The 20,914-nt window shown below is 37.5% G+C and overlaps 1 protein-coding gene across 1 annotated transcript; it reads right to left on the bottom strand.

The window, feature by feature from the left end:
• Positions 1–1,539: 1,539 nt before the first annotated feature.
• On the bottom strand, positions 1,540–3,331 carry LOC104117509 (serine/threonine-protein kinase WAG1-like). Its single transcript, XM_009628570.4, has one exon. The coding sequence runs from the start codon at positions 3,203–3,205 to the stop codon at positions 1,742–1,744; it is 1,464 nt and encodes a 487-aa protein (XP_009626865.1). The 5' UTR covers positions 3,206–3,331; the 3' UTR covers positions 1,540–1,741.
• Between the last annotated feature and the right edge of the window lie 17,583 nt (positions 3,332–20,914).

The following is a 20,914-nucleotide window of genomic DNA, read 5'->3' as shown; positions in this document are numbered from 1 at the left end:
TGCAACTTACAGGCATAACAACTAGAACCTCTAGAAAAATATTTTCTTAGAGATGCAATGCTAATAAAAGGGATGAAAAGCAAAGAGATGTTTGTATTAGCATAGAACACATAAGAAGCAGATAAGGAAGATGCAGCAGATAAGGATGATGCATTAGCCGATTAGATTAGCAATAGCCTTAATAATATGTATAATTCGATCCGAAAATTTAAAATATTTATTCGATCCAAACTTTAATATCGGATCGGATTCAGATTGCATTTTGTAGAATCCGAAATACGAAATGTGCTAAATCCGATCTGATCTGATCCATGCACAGCCCTAGCCTCGACAGTATGATAACAGCACTCTAATGGGATCGGGTCGTTCGCCTCGGCAGTATGATGGTAACATTATTCTTATGGGATCGGTTTGTTCACCTCGGCAGTAGTGAGTACCACTATTATAATGGGATCGGGTCGTTCGCCTTGGCAACTCCGTGCTTAACAATAGAAACGGTTCCAGCTTGGGTATTATTAAGTTAGTGCCTTTACGGCCAGTTATAAGACGTTGGTGATGTGTTGTATTTATTGTAGTTGATTTTATTTATCTCATTAATATCTATTGTATGCTCACCATGTCTACTTTATCACTTTTATTATTATTATTGACCTCTAGTAAGTGTCAAATCCACCCCTCGTCACTACTTTAGACTAGATACTTATTGGGTACGCGTTGTTCTCCGTACTTACGCTACACTTCTGCACTGTTGTGCAGGTACTGAGATAGGTTCCACAAGTGGTCACGCGGGCGCCTAGCCGGTCATCTATAGAGACTTAGTGGTGAGTTGCTTGCCTTGCTACTATCCGCAACACCGGAGTCTCCTTCCACCTTATTTACTATTCATGTCTATTACTTTCGGACAGTAGTTTTAGCAGTTTTGTATTTTCTTTAGATTTCTCATGGACTTGTAACGCCGGGTTTTGGGGATTTGTAGCACTTATGTACTGCTGTACTTGTCATTTCTATCACCACAGACTATATACTTATTATGTTGATATTTTGTTTAAAAAGACTTATCACAGTTGAATGAAATTTAGTGTAATTAAAAATATGTTAAAAGGGATAAATAAATAGTGGTTTCGCTTATGGGTTTGTCTAAGGGCGGCGTTAGATGTAGTCTCGACCTAGTACGGAATTGGATCGTGACAAGTATATTAGTATTTAGTTCATTCATTAACAGGAGTTAGAATTTTTAAGCAATGGGACAAAATCATTTCTTAAAATATCATATACAAGCTCATCATTAGAATTGGTGAGGAAGACAAAGAAAAGCAATTGGGATAAAAAAAAATTAGTATAAGATTGAGGTAGATAATGGTAGTAGAATGGAAAGGAGCAATAAAAATTAAACTCAATTTATTGTGAAAGACTTTTATCGATTCCACTAGATTACAAACTTGAGAGTAATTGGGTTAAATGATAAAATATACTGTATATAACAAAACAACAATGTATATAACTACTAAAAAGGCATATAATTAAGCCAATGATACAGAATTAATGAAATACTTTTCTTCGATTACTTTCTTTTTCATTTACAAATATGTATTAAATCTTCCTCAAAGAGGAAACAAAGCAAGAATGAAAAATTAAACAGCTCCCCAAAATTGATGCTCCCTAACTCTTCCTTTACAAACTTGTACAAAAAATGTAAGGGGAAAAAAAGACAATATAAATGGTTACAAAGGCTGAAATGGATTTAAGCACATTTTCTAACCTTCTGATTAGTATAACAATAATAATTATGATTAGAATTTAAATTGTACTTAGATCCTTTAATTCTCATTAGATACCCCAGCCTTTTCCACCAACAACGCTTTCTTCTTGGGGATGATGATGTTGTTACTCCAGTCACGTGACTCACGTGCAACTTACTCTTGGTCCTCTTTATACTTAGCCCACGTACCTCCGGCGGCCGGTAAGTTCTGATCAACGGCCATTTTATTCCGGCGAAGAATGGGTGACGTTTAATATCCGTTGCACCCCTGGCGCATCCTAGCCTCCTCCTTGGATCCTTCACTAATAACCTCTCTATTAAATCCTTTGCTTCACCCATTCCTGAATGCTCATTTCCTTGAGTTTCTTCTACGTTAAACTTCACTCCTTTGCTGGATGCTATATTGCGCAGGGTGGACTCTTTACTGCTCCCTTTAAACGGCGTCGTTCCATGCAACAACTCGTAAAGTAACACCCCAAACGCCCACCAATCCACACCGTTGCCGTGGCCGGCGCCGCTAATGAGCTCCGGCGCTAAGTACTCGTGGGTCCCAACGCATGATCTGGAAAATGCACCCGTTGGCTCGGCGACGAACTCGGTGACAGTTTCTTCCCGTAGCCGGTCACTAAAACAACTGTATCTTCTTTTGGATCTGTCTAGAGTGCGGGTGGTGAAATCTAATTTCGGTGAAACATCGGATTTGAAACACAAGTCGAAGTCGGAGAGCATAATGTGACCATCTTCGCGTATCAGAATATTTTCGGGCTTTAGATCACGATACACTATTCCAAGCGAATGTAGATATTCTAATGCTATGAGTACCTCAGCTGCGTAGAATCTGACCGATTCAACTGGTAGCCGGTTACCAGGTTGCTTGCGAAGCAAGGAATGGAGATCACCGTTAGGGCAGAAATCAATAAGCAAGCAAGTGTAATGAGAGACTTCTAAATGAGCGTAGAGTGTAGGGAGAAAAGGGTGGTCAAGCGAGGAGAGGATCTCAGCCTCTGTTTGAACATGAGAGATTTTTTTAGCTGTAAGGGAATCCCGGTCAATGACCTTAAGAGCAAAGTTAGCGTGATCATAGTCACGTAGGCGGCAGAGGAAAACGCGGCCGAGGTTTCCGGACCCCACAAGGCGGTGGAGCTTGAGGTGGCGGAGATGAAGTGCGCCGTCGGAGGAAAGAGTGGTCGCCGCCTTAATGGCGGACCAATTCGGGTCGTGCTTGCGGTGGGGACGGCGGTGGAGATTGGGGATTTCGGTGGAGGGATTATTTGTAGTAGAGGTAGAGGAAAGACGGTCGTTGAAGCTGAGTGTAAGGCTGCTACGAGCCAAACTGCTTCTTGCACTAAGGGTACGATCAGTTGTGGTAGTTGTAATGGAAGCACAGCTTGTGAAACTGAGATCAAGGTCAGAATCTGGAGGATAAAGGGTATCTAATTCCTCCATTTTTGTCTTCTCAAATTAGTTTCTAAGAAAGGAGAAAAACTTAGGTGCTTTTGTTTTGTTGGTTTAGCTTTGTGAAATGGGGTGAGTGCTTGAGGAAAGGAGGTGACATACACATATAAAGAAGAATGAAATGAGAGAGAGAAGAGCAAGGGCGGGACATATAATTAATGTTAATAACGTGGTTGGTTGACCCAACAGCAAGGGATAGAGACAAAGGAAAGAAGGTGGTAACAAAGTTAGGTTATTGGAAGGTTGACTTAAGGTAACGAGATAATAGTAGTACTAATTAATTAGAGAATGGATGGAGGGTTCCAAGATTAATTGGAAGGATGCTTCTTACTATGTTAGTGATAAGCAGCTTAGAAGGGCAATGGAAGCAGCCTAATTAACATTGGAATTTCTGAATTAGGAGAGTATTAAACTGAATTTACGTTGACACGGTAATGGTATATTTTAACTTATTAACAGCTAACTTATTGTACTTTTTATTTCTTATATCCTCTGATTTCATTACTCACGTTAATTGCCAAGTGAGCTATTAATGGTAAAACTGAAAAAAAAATTAATTTTGTCTTTGTTTTCTAATGCAACTAATATTTTGAAACATTTTTTGGATTAAATAAAATGGGATAGAGGAAGTAGTAATTTCACTTATTTATGAATAAACATATTTTCTGTTTAATCATTTGATATTCGAGTCCATCAATTAATTAATTTGACCAATTTGGATTTACAATTAGTATATATCAAAGACACTTCAGTGTACTTAAAAGTTTGAAACAAGATATGCATTGAGAAGTTGCTGCGCGGCAACGGCGTCTAGCGTAAGAAAGTGAAGACTTTTTAGCTTGTATGCTGGAGCTAACTCTCGCCAACGATCTCTGGAGTCTATTGCCTCGGGTCTCTAATTCTCCATTTCTCACTGGTGTAATTATTGTCCTTTCTTGAAAAAATAATTAATTTGAGGACTGACTCCCACACTTACAATAAATGATATATAATGCTTGTTCATTTGAGGAGTAAATGAGTTCTCTGAATTCACAGTATTAATTAAATTAGCAGCAGTAGAAAACAGGTGACCTTGGGATTTGCAGAGTCCAAGACTCAAAAATCCCTCAATTATTTTTTTGTATCTATCGTAGATAACTATCCAAAAATTGCTGTAGATTGCTAGAAATATGAGTTGATCTATGTTAATTTTTTCTTAAACAAGAAAAACAGAGATAAACATTAAATTTAAATTGGACTTAAATCTTGCTGAATATATACTATATTGTCCTTAACCTTCATGTTTTGATTACTGTATGTATTTCACTTTTTTTGCATAAAAATAATACTGTCTATATGGAAATGACTAAAGTAACGAACCATATGCCAGAGTTATTATTATCAATTATAAGTCATTCTTGGTAAGGTTTTGTTCCATATAGTATGTAAAAGACAATTTTGTTTGACAATGCTAAGTTCAGTTCAAGTAATGAAGACATATCTAACAAAAAATCAAGCCCAAAAAAAAGTTGATTCTTCAACATCAACTCATTAATCACAAACCAGTACACCTAAAACGGAATTATATATTGATCTATCTTTTTCCATTATGGAGTACTTTGGAAATTGTAAAAGTAGTAGTAGCAAAATCAAGTGGCCAAAGGCTTTACTTAACGATTTTTGGCGGCACTAAAAAGTAGATATGAAAAACATATGGTTGTGGTGATGTTATCTTAACCACAAATAACATATGGCTGTTGTTAAACTATCTTAATCTAGATTATGCATCATTAAAAAGCTAAAAATTGTATGAAGTCCTTTCATAGAATATAATATAGTTAATCTAAATAGTACATATGTAGTAATTATGTTCACAATTTTCCCAAAAAATCTCGGAAATCTTTTGCTTATATCATAGACTCTAAGCAATATCCCTTGTCGAACGGAACTATAATTAGGAGCTGCTCTTGATTCCCCATCATTCATTTGAACACTTGATAAATTTTAATTAGTCTCTATAATTGACAATTAATTAAGCCAATAATTATGTTTTCAATATAAAGGTACGGAGGGGCGGATTTATAGGCAAATATATGGGACATGTGAACCTGTGATCTCTCCGCCAAACTAGGTAGTTTATGTACATATTTTTTATATTATTTGTTGACACACATGCTTCAAAAAGGCTAAATGGTACACTTGGTTGAATGTTGAGTTGTTTATCTAGAGGAGCAGGGATGAAGTCCGACTTAATGCCTATAAGGTACGTACTACGTAGTGAGTGAAGTGCTGGTGACAACGATGTGAAAAATAAGGAGTTTTACTGAGCCAATGGAAACACAATAGGAGTATATTAAAACTGAAGCCAGAACAGAATTAAAAATGACTACCAGTTTTAACGATAGGATTTAGCTTTTAAAAATATAGAAATGTAGCTAGCTAGAATATGAGATATGATTTAAAATGAAATAACTTGAAACTTGAAAGTGACATCCAAATTGAATATCAAATGAAAGCTCAAAAATGTAATTGTTAGGCATTCTCTATAGTAGAAGAACGCTAGGACCTATTTTATTTATTAAATTAAAAATGGACTAAGTTTCCTGCAAATAAGCTTCTACACCTTCACATATGTTTTAGAACCTTGTAAATTGGATTATCTATTTGTCTTCTCTATCTCTATTCTATGTCTTAGAGATTTGCAAGTTGAGGAAAATACTGTTGGTATATATAATAATTTAAAAACTCTTTGATTTCCGTCAAATAACCTGGCATCCTATGACTTCTTCTCTATATTGTGCTACTCCAGATCGAAGGGTTCCATCGTTGTGGCATTGTTCTCAAGTTACAGAGTACAAGAAAAAATATACGTATAGACTATAGAGTATAGAATAGTTGAATGAAATTGCTGCCAAGTTACACACATGGCATTAAAGAATATAAAACATTTATTTAATACCTATGAACAAATGGTGACTAATCTAACGAGCTTCACCCACTCATTCTCTGAAAAGCACAATAATAAAAGAGTTTACCTTTATAATTGCAATTTAACTAATTATTGACATTTTATTAATTACTCTGTTTTTTTATTTTTATCTACTTAATACAAATAATTACATATTGTTATATGTCAACTTAATTTTAAATTTTTTTATAATATATTCACGTACATAACATAAACACTAAAATATAATAGGAGAAATTCGGAGGTGGAAGTATTAAGTGAGTTATTATATAAAATTTGGATAAAATTTATTCCGTCTTTGATTTAAAGTATTAGCTAAAATTAGGATAAACTTTATAATACAATCATGGAATTATCTATTATATATAAATGGTGAAATAACTAATCCTATTTATAATCTGAAGATTATAATTTTTGTTATAATCCCAGAATTTTTGAACGAAACGACCCCTAATAGATTAAGAAATTATAGGCTATAGCCGAAAGTTATCGGACGCAACGCCTGTGTCATTACGCAGCCGACTTTGTGCCTCTAACCCAATCCGAGCTATAATTAAAAATCCATAATTGAATAAATTAACAAATCGCCAGCGCTTAATGTTAAAATATTAAAGAAAACTTATAGTTAGAGGAGTCCCAGATATAGAAAGTGGCCAGGTTGATGGACCCACGTGATGGGCCCATATAAAATGGGACCCGGTTGGAAAATTTATACGATGCTGTCTGCCACGTGGTCGACATTGGGCCTACACTATCGCTACTATCAGCTGATTCAATTTAATTCATAGTTCCCTCTCAAGTGACTTTTTCTGAACAAAAACATTATTATAAGGAAATAGTACAAAATACAAAGTAAACTAAAATAAAATAACCTTTCACTCATTATTAATCAATAATGCCCTTACCTATCGAGTTAATGCTTAATAATTCACGAAATGATATAGCTTTTATTTTAATTTAGAGTAATGCACCAACCTGCCATTGGCACGTGATCACGACCTGAACTTGCCAGTATTATTTTTTTTCTCCTTCTCATACTGTAGAATTCTTCTTTCACATTATTGCTTTGAGGTTAATGTTATCTTGGAAAATGTGGTTCAATGCAGGTAGATCGAACAAATGTGTAAATCAAGTTACGTAATTGAACTCCTATTATTTGAGCATTTAATCTAAAATCTTATTGTATACGGTTAAAACCGATTTTAGTTATTCATACGGGCTGGTCGAAGATAATGATGTATCGATCAAAGGATATCTGCATAACATGCCCGGTCAAAGTACGAAATAGGGACGTCGAGCTCCGAGCTTCAAGACCGGTCAATGACCTGTTCGGTATCTTTATCAAGCATCGAGAACGACCTATGGTAGCTCGATATCATTATCGAGCTCATACCCAAATCAGACTACGAAGCAAGGTAGAGATCATCGAGGATACGGAGGCCGACCAACTTGCATGCCAAACACCGAGATTCCCAGGTCAGAATCGAGCCTCGACCAAGGCCGATGGCTCGGTCCAGTATCGAGCTCGAACCAGTATCGAACTCGCGGACAAAAGTCGTTGCAACCGCACCAAGGTAGAGAATCTTAACGGGAATCAAGGAGGAGACAAATCATCATGGGTCTTCCACTATATGTATTATTTTATATTTTATTGTAGATAGAGCAATGACACTCTCTTATAAAAAGGGCATCCTTGTAGACAAAAGGGGCACGGGGACTCATACAAAAAAAAAAAAAGAGATCTACTTAAGCCTGTGTTGACGCCATCCTATAAAAAATCTTCCTGTTTATCTTTTCTGCTCTCATAGCCAAAATTCTTGTATTGTTGTCTTTGTATCAAAAGATTTTACGTACCCTTAGAACCATATACAAATTCAACGTTATCCGATTTTTCGGGTAAACAGTTTGGCGCCCACCGTGGGGCTAAGGATAACAGTAATTGTTTGATATAAATCTACAGTACACTCCAGCTTGCAACTTGAAAGTCAACAATGGCTATGCCTATCAACCTCGACGCCGGCCTTCAAGATGAAATCAATAACTTGACACCCAGGGCCAGAAGGCAAATTAACGATGTCACCAAAGCTTAAGTCGAAGTACCGTCAGATGTCAATTCACAAGTGGCTCTTGAGGCAAACAAACATTCCAAACCGGAAAAAAGCGCTCAGGGCGACACTCGGTCTATAGCTCGAGGTACCCATAACGGGGATGAGATCGGAGTCAGCTTACGGATGATCTTCGAGATGTTACAAGCCCAACAAGCAACGATAACCCAGCTACAGAGCCAAAATCACATACGTAGCACACCGGAATCCAACCCACTTCGAGAAATCACCCCGAGAACGGAACCAGCCGTAGAGAAATCGAATGAACAGGAATTGGGGACTACTCCCGAAATTACCAAGATGCTCGAGGAACTCACTAAACGAGTCGAGGCCAACGAAAAAATCATGGAAACGTACAATTCCAGGATCGATCAAATCCCGGGAGCTCCACCAATGATGAAAGGGCTAGATTCGAAAAAATTCATTCAAAAGCCTTTCCCTTCGAGTGCGGCCCCAAAGCCAATCCCCAAGAGATTTCGTATGCCCGAAATACTCAAATATAACGGAACGACCGGCCCCAACGAGTACGTCACTTCTTACACGTTTGCCGTCAAGGGCAATGATTTGGAAGATGATGAGATCGAATCAGTGTTATTGAAAAAATTCGGTGAAACCCTGTCAAAGGGGGCTATGGTATGGTATCATAATTTACCATCTAAATCTATTGACTCTTTTGCTATGCTTGCATATTGCTTCGTCAAAACGCACGCCGGAGCCATTAAAGTCGAAACCAGAAAGTCGGACATGTTCAAGGTAACCCAAAAGGATAACGAGTTGCTAAGGGAGTTCGTATCTCGTTTTCAAAGGGAACGAATGGATCTGCCACCGGTCACAGACGATTGGGCTGTTCAAGCTTTCACTCAAGGTCTAAACGAGCGGGGCTCGATGGCGTCACGATGGCTGAAACAAAATCTGATCGAGTACCCAGCTATTACTTGGACCGATGTGCACAATCGATATCAAGCCAAAATAAGAGTCGAAGATGACCAGTCGATATTCAGGTCAGTTACAAAAAGAACTACCGAACAAAAATCGGCCGGAGATCGATACTAGCCATATAGCGGAAACAATGCTATTGCTAAGTATCCGAGGCCTTTTTAAAATCAACCTCGCATGGGGAGCTTTACCACTGAACTCATCTGTGATGATTATCAAAGTTCAGAGCAAAGGATATTACTTCGTTATTTTACGACAAACGGTGTCTCAACAAAACAAACAATGCTTATATAGTTAGCCCGAGCCTGATGCAAAACATGAACGCATGTATTATGACTTGAGTGATCAATCTTCTTTATAGATATTTTACGATTAATTATGCCTACGGGCTATTTTATGTATCGAGTTCGAACAAGCATTCACTCGACCACCAAGCCTACGGGCTCTTTCTATTTTGAGTTCGAGCAAAGCGCTCACTCGACTATTATGCCTACGGGCTATTTTTTGTATCGAGTTCGAACAAGCATTCACTCGACCACCAAGCCCACGGGCTCTTTCTATTTTTGAGTTTGAGCAAAGCGCTCACTCGACTATTATGCCTACATGCTATTTTTTGTATCGAGTTCGAACAAGCATTCACTCGACCACCAAGCCCACGGGCTCTTTCTATTTCGAGTTCGAGCAAATCGCTCACTCGACTGTTATGCCTGCGGGCTATTTTTTGTATCGAGTTCGAACAAGCATTCACTCGACCACCAAGCCCACGGGCTCTTTCTATTTCAAGTTCGAGCAAAGCGCTCACTCGACTATTATGCCTACGGGCTATTTTTTGTATCGAGTTCAAACAAGCATCCACTCGACCACTAAGCCCACGGGCTCTTTCTATTTCGAGTTCGAGCAAAGCGCTCACTCGACTATTATGCCTACGGGCTATTTTTTGTATCGAGTTCGAACAAGCATCCACTCGACCACTAAGCCTACGGGCTCTTTCTATTTCGAGTTCGAGCAAAGCGCTCACTCGACTATTATGCCTACGGGCTATTTTTTGTATCGAGTTCGAACAAGCATTCACTCGACCACCAAACCCACATGCTCTTTCTATTTCAAGTTTGAGCAAAGCGCTCACTCGACTATTATGCCTACGGGCTAATTTTTGTATCGAGTTCGAACAAACATTCACTCGACCACCAAGCCTACGGGCTCTTTTTATTTCGAGTTCAAGCAAAGCGCTCACTCGACTATTATGCCTATGGGCTACATTGCATCAAGTTCGAATCCTTCACTCGACTGCAAAGCCTACGGGCTGCTTTTACCTCAAGATCAGCACTCACTCGACCATTACACCTACGGGCCGAATTCAAACGAACAGCTGACTATTTAAAACTGAAGGATGTTCGAGCCTTTCAAAACAAAAGGGATTACCCACAAGGCAACAGAGATTAAAATTCAAGCTATCTACTTAGCCCGTGAGGCTATTTTGCTTCAAAAGAAGAGAAACTTATATTTACAGAGACATCTACTCTGCCAAAAGGTTCTTTATGCGAAAACCAAAAAACGATACCAAAAGAACGCAGACGACCTAAGCACTTAAGTGACTCAATCTTCACCGGAGGCTGTATTTGCAGCATCGTCCTCATCTTCAGACTTCCCCGAATCATCGGAGTCCTCTTCGGGAAAGGCCAACCTCCGAGCTTTGTTCTCTTCCGCCCTGGAAACTTCAATCTCGATCCCAACATCGAAGCCTTAACTCTTACCTCCTCGAGAGCCTCTCTCCGAGCTTGCCATCTTGCATGTTCGACCATGCTCTCAGCTTTGGTTTGGTTAACCTCGACATCAATCCAGAACTGAGCCACTTTGGCATCAGCTATTTTATTGGCCTCGATCGCCTCAGATCTAGCCACCTGAAGTTCTTTGGCCGAATTTGCCTTGTCGGAAGTGGCCAAATCCAATCGGTGCTGAAGATCTTTCATCTTTTCGATCAGCCCCGAGGCGTTATCTTTCACCGATCGAAGTTGGGCATCGGACAGCTCTAACTGAGCTTCAACGGCTTCCTTTTTCGAGGCAAGTATATCCATACACTTTTTGAATTCAGCTGCCTCGGCCAATAGTGCTTCTACCTGCGAGTTAAGCCGTCCAACCTGCTCAATCCGCTGTCGTACCTGCAGAATCGGATCATTAGTAGTTATCTCTTCTTCATCTTCACTATCATGGAACATTCGGAATACCTGCTCGGCCATCTCCTCATGTCCTTCCCGAGCCGCTGACAAGTCCGCTCGAAGATTTTCACTAAGGTGTCTGTACGAGTCACTTTTCTCAGTAAGGCTCCGAACCTTGGCATCATGCTCCTCCCGGATGCGAAGAAAGGCTTCGTGATGCAACACTGAAGCCTGCGAACAAAAGAAGAAGCATTAAAATTACCAACAAACTCTAATGTAAACCTAATTACCATTAGATTTACCCGATTCAAAGCATGTTGGGCCTCGTTGAAGAGACAAGCAGGCCCCACCGCATTCATCACTGATTGATCCTCTTCGGTCATTATGGGCCGAAGGTAACTGGCGACCCCCACGTGGGAAGAAAAATTTCGGGTATCCGCAGGTACGGAAAACTCTATCTTCCGCCTCCGGTCAGGATCGATACTTGGGGCCGAAAATCGGTCCACCAGTTTATAAACCAACGGTGGCTCGGTAGAACCTGACCACGATGTTTTTTTAGGATAACCTCCTCCGAGGCACCTGACTCGAGCCCCTCCAGAAAACCATGGATATAGGTCGACTCCTGAATACCCTCATAGGATCGATCCTCCAACAAGACGGCATCTCGAATCATGGCATCCGAAATCTGAGGGGATCCGCCAATGTCAACTGTCCCGAACTCCTCTCTTAAAATATCCTCTACTGCCCGAGAAGATCCACCCTCGGCTTTCCTCTCTATCAGCTTGGTTCGAGATGGAATAATCTCGGCTTCATTTTGTTCGAGGATTATGGCCAAGTTTCCCTGATTTGCTTCCACCGAATCGGAAGACTGTTGAATCACAACATTAGCCTGTATGCAGGAAAATTTCTCCTCTCCTTCTTCGGGTTCGCCCCTTGAATGGCAGACCACTTCCGGAAGCACAACACCAGAGCCCCCCTTCGGATTTCGAGATCTTTTAGCCGGTTTCCTCTTCTCCGAGATCGGGGGACTAGGTGCGTCTTTTCTCTTCTTTTCCTTTACCTGCTCCAAGACAGGAACGTGGCCTCATGACCACATCTTTCCTAAGTCCTACAAAAAGGAAAATGGGGATTTACCATACGAATCGATGAAAAAGCAAGTCTAAAAAGGATTTACCATGATTACGGCCCTCCCATCGACCCTTCGATAATTCTATCCAAGCACGCTCGGAGTATGGTCTCTGCAACACCAGGCTTTCAACCCATTGCCTAAGGTCCGGGATCGGTTCCGGCACTCGAGCTATGGCTGCGATTAGGAACGAAAAATGGATCAACAAAATAGAAGGCAATCAGCGAAATCAAAACAGGCAAATAAAAACTTTTGCTCACGGCTCATATTCCATTTCTCAGGAAACGGCAAGTCATTGGCTGATATCAGGTCCGAGGTTCTGACCCGAACAAAGCGGCCCATCCAACCCCGATCTCGAGTCTCGTCAATACTCGAGAATGGCGCTTTGGTTGCTAGGTGAGCAAGCTTGATCAACCCTCCTCGATAAAGTCGGGGACTGTAAAGGCGCATAAGATGGTCGAGGGTGAAGATACGCCCCTCGATCTTGCTCGAGAAAAATCGAAGAAGAATCACTATCCTCTAAAAGGAAGGATGAATTTGGCCGAGTGTCACGTCGTACCTCTTACAAAAGGCAACGACGACAGGGTCCAGGGGTCCCAACGTGAAAAAATAAGTATAAACACTTAAGAACCCTTCGACGTAGGTAATAATTGATTCATCGGGCGATGGGATTACCACGAGTTTATTATCCCAATTACATTCATGTATAACTTTATCAAGAACTTTTTCGGTAATCAAACATTGGTACCTCGACATCGGCTCACACCGACCCGATATCGGAGAAGGCTTTTCAATCTTAAAATCACCTACAGTCGAATACCCAATCGGAATGAATTCCTCAAGGCGGGGCTCTCGCACATCCTCACCACCAGAAGGTCGAGAAGAAGAAGTGGTCTCTTTTTGCGGAACAGACTTAGACGTTTTTGCCATTTGAAAATGTCGTAAACAAAGAATGAGGGTATTTTGGTGCTCTAAGGAAGAATTCTGGGGAACTTGAAAAATTGGGGAGTTTGAAGACATGAAAATGACGAATGGTGGAAGAAAAGGCCCTTTATACATTGAAGCAATAACGGTTCAGTATCAGATGTGGCCGTCCACCGCCTGACACATTAAATGCCTCGATAAAACCAAACCGACGGGATAGCTATCATTTACACCATGGTCGATATCGATGAAAACGTCAGTATATATTTAATCGAGATGTTGGGAAATCATATAGTTTCTCATTAAATTCTTCTCCGAGAAACGAAGGGACTATCTGTATACGGTTAAAACCGATTTTAGTCATTCATACGGGCTGGTCGAAGATAATAATGTATCGATCAAAGGACATCTGCATAACATGCCCGGTCAAAGTACGAAATAGGGACGTCGAGCTCCGAGCTTCAAGACCGGTCAATGACCTGTTCGGTATCTTTATCGAGCATCGAGAATGACCTATGGTAGCTCGATATCATTATCGAGCTCATACCCAAATCAGACTACGAAGCAAGGTAGAGATCATCGAGGATACGGAGGCCGACCAACTTGCATGCCAAACACCGAGATCCCCAGGTCAGAATCGAGCCTCAACCAAGGCCGATGGCTCGGTCCAGTATCGAGCTCGAACCAGTATCGAGCTCGCGGACAAAAGTCGTTGCAACCGCACCAAGGTAGAGAATATTAACGGGAATCAAGGAGGAGACAAATCATCATGGGTCCTCCACTATATGTATTATTTTATATTTTGTTGTAGATAGAGCAATGATCCTCTCTTATAAAAAGGGCATCCTTGTAGACAAAAAGGGCACGGGGACTCATACAAAAAAAAAGATCTACTTAAGCCTGTGTTGATGCCATCCTATAAAAAATCTTTCTGTTCATCTTTTCTGCTCTCATAGCCAAAATTCTTGTATTGTTGTCTTTGTATCAAAAGATTTTACGTACCCTTAGAACCATATACAAATTCAACATTATCCGATTTTTCGGGTAAACACTTATATTAGATGGTTGAGTGAACACAGGATTATATACATTGTGCATGCACTGACATACCCGATGTGAAGCGAATGCTCTCTCATACGCCTCATATATGTCATCATATAACTCAATAGTCAAAATTGTCTCACATGCGCCACCTGATTCTAGAATTCACAAGTAAATTGAATACTGTAATAGAGAACTTATCAAAAGTTAACTTTTACATCATACGATAGGATTCGATCACCTGAATTCTTGTATTGTGTTATATGTGAATTTCTTTGGTTGAAAACTTGTATTGTGTTATATGTCAAAAACCTCAATGTGACTTAATACCTACCGGCTACCTCAGTAGAAACTTGGTGAGGGAGATGCCTATATATGTTGGTTAATCAGTCTCAAGTTTCAACACCATCTCCATCTTCCCCGCCTCCTTGTAACCCCACCCCCCTACTCAAAATAAACATTTTTTGTGCAAATGCATGTGCCAACTAGGAAGCCTAATTGCATTTTATAACCTGAACATGACACAATGTTTGCTCTAGGGATATACATGAAAGGCATGTGACGTTGTATGTCCCCTATGGGCTCCAGAACAATGGTCCAACCAGTGAAAATAATTCGCAACATGTGCTACTCAACTCTACCGGAGTGGTGAAAATTATTGGAAAAATAACACTATATAACCGCTCTCGAAATGATAACATTTCTATATATTATATACAAGAAACATATAACGTTAATACACATTTAACGGCTACCGGATGTAAATAGTTTCGACCGCGGCTAAAAGGTAATATTTTCATGTGGTGCCTAGTTTTTGCGCTATCCATTAAATTTGTACCCATTTTTTTTTTAAAAAAATTAACTAATACCCAATTTTTGGGTAACTTTAGATGCATACACTTTTCTCTTCTTCTTCCCTGCTGCTTTCTACTTTGTTGTGCTTAGGGTTTCTTCGTCTTATTCTTCTTGGTTGCAAAATGGGTTGTTAAATCTATTATTGTTATGATAATTTAATGATTGTGGTTTGTTCTTTGCAGTACTTCAAAGTTGTGTTTTAAATTTGAGCTCATTTAGAGTAAATTTGGGCGATGAATAATGTGTTGGATTGTTGAAATTCGAATAACAAGTTTATGTTTCGGAATTTAAGATTCAAAATCTGAAGTTGCATTGAAGAGATTGAACTATTTAATATTCGAATTTCTAAAGTTGCATTTGAAATATAGAAGAACTTCAGATTTGATTTCTGAAGATGCATTTAAGAGAATATTGAATTACTTCTGATGCGAGCGGATATACTTTGCAAAAAAAATTGTAATACGAGTATAATAACTTTAATGGTGTCCCCAAAAGTGGATATATAAGCATTCCTTTTGACAATGGGCTTTGTCCAACACTGGGACCGACTTTATACATAGAGAGGAAGATCAGCAAAAAAAGAAATGACTCACTGGAAGTGATCTTTGCCCAATTATTTTTGCAAGGGAGTTGTTTTCCAATATTTGTTTATAGAAAATAATTTTCAAGGATTCTGTGTACCACCCTAGGGGGAAATTGACTTATGAACAGAAGTCGTTTCATTCCCAACTATTTTAATTTTTTAATTTTCATATTATTTATTCCAGCAAAATAGTTAGACATTATTATTAGTAATAATTTGTACTCTAAAATTGCTTAGGCATTTTTTGATTTGCTAATATTATTTTAATAGTTGATACAATTTAGTTTTTTCACAAAGTATTTTCCACTCCTATCCAAACATGAGAAAAAGTATATTCCATGTAAAATGACTTCCCTAATAGAATTTCCCCAATCGTACCATCACAAAATTATTAATCAAATAACGAAAACAAGACTTTCGTGCATGGCTTAACTTTTATATGAAGATGGCTCGTGATTTGAAACATTGGAAATGTCAAAAGGTAGTTAACAAGATTAAGAACAGTTTAAAGCAAAAAAAAACTTTGTTTTGGTCTCTATTTTCTGCTGGTGCAATGTATCAATTTACAGTTATAAAAAGATTAAACACATGTAGAATTTGTTATTAAAGTCCAAATACGAAAGAATATTATTACTGTCAACCAGATTTTAAAAAATTAAAACGATGGCTTTTCTGATCCCTTTATGCTTCTCCACATTGCCATATGCAAGAACTTAATTTTCAACTTTGTATTATTTTAATCAGCCCTTATAAAATCCTAATGATTGGTTAGATCCCACACTAATATAATAATACAAATTAATATTGCGCAGACAATGAGTAGAAGGAAAAAGGGAGAATGCATAGAACCAACGACCTTAATAACAACCTCAACTAAAAAAGATGCTCATATATAGATACTCTTTGAAGAAAGAGAAATGACTTTAAAGACTAGAGATTATTAATTTGTTTGATCATCAATTACAGTTGGCTTTAACTTCTGTTTAATTTGTCTGCTGCCCTACCAAATTAGATTCATTGAATTTTCAACAGACAACCCATGATTGGCAGCAGATATGAAAATGTCCCTCAAGTGCAGGAAAGGTTACAATTAGAACAAAATCAATTCCTAAGGAATAAAGGGTTATATATTTGTTGCAGATATATAAGAAGAGCCTCTTATCTGTATTGATGTTCAAAGAAGAAAAGAAAGGTAAGTTAAGACAGAGTGAAAGAAAAGGACTAGTGTCTTGTGTTATGTTTGTCTATGGGGCAGAAATAGAGCATAATTGTCTATAGAAATTTGCATTTTCATTTATTGAGGAAAATGGCTTACAGTTGTTTGCTACAGTTTGTAGTGAAAATGACATTCACATGGTGCAAATTAAATTTCTTAAATGAGAGCTTGTTGATATTTCTAATGGTACGTTCAAGTACTGATTATTTTAGACTATAATTTAGAGGGTCATATTTTGAGATGTGGAAGAAGGAAAAGCAACAGTTCTTTTTGAAGCTATCCTTATTAATATGAAACTGGTCCAACCCCATCCCTCCCCAAGAAACTATAGTAATTTTAAGCTCCAACTCTTGAAAAGGGAAAAAATTGGAGAGCATACATAAGTTGAAAACTTATAAAAATACATGAATAATGTCTGCACAAGCATCCCGCTAAAGGTGGTCAATTGAACACTCATTCGCTCAAAAATTATACTAAATACATACACATGTCAAAGATAATTATTTCTTATATACATGTATTAAATCTTGAAAACTCTTAGTGAAATTTTTGATTTAGTCAGTGCCGAATGCTTATACTTACTTTTCAATAGCTGACTGCAGCCATTGGCCACAATATTTGGTCTTCTATTGAAAGTGTTGGATGGTTATTCAGAATTACTATGAGTTGAAAAGAGCAACTAATGCTTTTGCATTTTAAAATGCTTAATAATGTTGCAGTGCTATTTTTTTTTTCTCAAGTTGGAATAGCTATAGAGAGAAATATTTGGGATGGGTTGGAGTTCAACACATATAGTACAGACAAGATTTGAAGTGAAGATTGCATTAGCTGTGTGAATTATAGTACTATTTTGACACCCATGTTTTTACAGACAAGCAGAAGTAGCATTTTTCTGGAAATAGCTATTTTCAAAGATCTTGTCTCAGGTAAATTTAGGGGGCAACATGTTATGACCCAATCATTGATTAATAAATAGAAGAAATGGGGCTGGAAGATCAATATTGATGTTCTTGTACTGCTACATTATCAAAAAATTCATGATCACTAAATCGTTTTAATTTTTCCAGTCGTTAACTCTCTAAAGTCTTGCAAGTCTTTCAAAGAGTCTAATTGTCCGAAACTTCTATAGTTCTATTGGCTAAACCTCACTTCCCTCTCCCCTTCAGTTATAAAGTCGTCCATATTCTATAAGCGACTTGATTGGGTCTACAACCAATAGGATTTCTAGCTAGTTACATTATTTATTTAGACCAATTAAACATAACTAATCCGGAGGATAAACCCGAGCCTTTCTACTTGCTCAAGATAGGAATACTGTCTGCGACTTTACGTATATACTACCCTTCCTAGTGCTCACCCAGAGGATAAATGTAGAGCCAACAAAAGTCTACTGTGTTGGCCATAACTTAACAGAGTTGACCTGGACCTTAGTGAGAAATAATTAAATTAACCTCTACGTATCTTGAGCATCATAAAGAATATTGGATTCTGTCTACATAATCTGAAAAGAGACCCCAAATCAATTCTCATGTCTGTTTTCAAGACTAAGTCACCTGAGTTGACAATAGAAAGAGATCAGAAGCTCCTGATTCTATGTTATCGTGAGAAATACTAGGGGATTGTATGAGGAATTCCTTCACTTGACCACCTAAAAATTGCTAATTCAGATCACATTAGGGCCATCTCCAACTCACCTCCATTTTTACCTCCAAACTTCATTTTGGAGTCAAAATGAGAAAAATAGTACGGACTAGCCAGTTTTCGGACTGATAATTAAAAAATAGCAAGCGTTTGCAAAGTCATTAAAAAAATAACCACTATTTTGCTGCAATACGGAAAGTTCCAGCATAATATACTGGAGATTTGAGCACATGTGTATGAACTTCCAGCATGTTATGTTGGAACCCTAGCACACGAAAAGTTCCAGCATAATATACTGGAGATTGGAGCACTTGTGTAAGAACTTCTAGCATATTATATTGGAACTCCAGCATACGGAAAGTTCCAGCATAATATACTGGAGATTGGAGCACCTGTGTATGGACTTCCAACATATTATGTTGGAACTCCAACACATTTTGAAATTCCAGCATGTTATGCTGGAAGTTCACGTGTAAAAAAATCGAACTCCAACATATTATGCTGGAATATTTCCGGATTTTGAACAGTATTTTTGTTCATATTTATCTTTTACATGAAAAATAGCTAAATTTCGATTACTTTTGAAACTGTGGCTATTTTTCAATTACCACTTGTAAACCTGACTATTTTTGAATTTCTCCCCAAAATTGGAGGAATTTTGCTCCAATCCAACTGCAAAATTGCCTCCATTTTGAAGGGTGAACAATGCTTGGAGTGCCACTATTCATCCACTTCATCACTATTCTCTATTATTTTATTATTATTTATTATTATTTAACCTTTTTAATTTATCATATTATATATACCTAATTATGTTTATGTAATATCTTTATAATATTAATTTTACATCTTAATGTTGGCGTATAATTTTGATAAATTAATTTTCGTGCCTATATTATCTTTATGTAAAATTGTAAGTTAATTTTATTATAAGGTATAGTTGTTTAAAAAAATATATAACCGTCACAAAAATGAAAGGTGCAAATATAAAATACAAGATGTTGCTAAAGTTGAAAATTGAAAATACATTAAATTAAAATACATAAAAATTGAAACTACATTAAATAACATAATAATTTAGTAGGCAGCTAAGTCGTTTCCAGATACACCAAAATTATTAAAGAAATGAGTGAATGAGGCAGAGGATTGTTGTGGTTGTGACTACATGATATATTAACAATATGTATTATATTGCACAACATGATAATCGAGAATGAGCGTGATCTTAATGCACCAATTCAAGATGCTTGGGAAGGTCCAACTCCAACAACAAAAATGGTAGTCGATCAAAATCACCGATTTAAATAATTTTTAGGTCAACACAAAAAAATTAAGGACAAAGATGCTCATTTTGCACTTCGTAATACATTAATAGATTATTTATGGGAGCATACTAGAGTGGAAGTTGAATATTTAAGTAGTATTTAAATTAAATTTTAAACTACATATAATATGTATTGAATTATCTTGTATCTCAACGATTTCACTTTTATTTGAACTATACATTAATATGTATAATTTATAATATTTGCGTACAAATTATATTATTTAAAAATTTATGGTATAAAATTATTTTATTTTAAATGGTTATATACGAAAGAAATATGAATTATACACGATGAATATGTAAAAAGAAAAAAAGATAGGATTTGTTTAATGAAAATAAAAAAATAAAATTGAAATAAAAGATAATAATATAATATAGAACAGAGAGAAGAATATAAAAAGGAATATTCTTTTTTGGAGTAAAAAATAGAATAACGGTTGGAGTTAGTTTACTCCATTTTGGAGTTACTCCATTTTGGAGTAAAGATTTAGAGTGAAGAGTTGGAGATGCCCTAACTGGCTGAAGCAAGTTACTCAAACCGGATATAATGTTTCATATATATGAATTATTCAATATCTTTATTTTTCTTGGGCAAGTTACACATTTAGCCAGTCGGTGAAAAATAATTACATCCATTAACCAAATATATAAAAAAGATGCACTGACTATATATAAAATATGTATATTATAACAAATATACAAAAAAATATATTTGCCGGCTAATATTTTTAGGAGCGACTATACAGTGTAATTTTCCCTTATTTCTTCCTAGGAGTCACTAGAAAAGGAACTTTGGTATTAGTCCAAATTCAATGAAAAGACTCATTCAAATAATGAAAACAA

Source organism: Nicotiana tomentosiformis, chromosome 7 (genome assembly GCF_000390325.3).
Source record: "Nicotiana tomentosiformis chromosome 7, ASM39032v3, whole genome shotgun sequence".
NCBI classification, from domain to species: domain Eukaryota; kingdom Viridiplantae; phylum Streptophyta; class Magnoliopsida; order Solanales; family Solanaceae; genus Nicotiana; species Nicotiana tomentosiformis.
The sequence above is the reverse complement of the archived record's forward strand: the minus strand, read 5'-3'. Positions and strand labels throughout refer to the sequence as shown.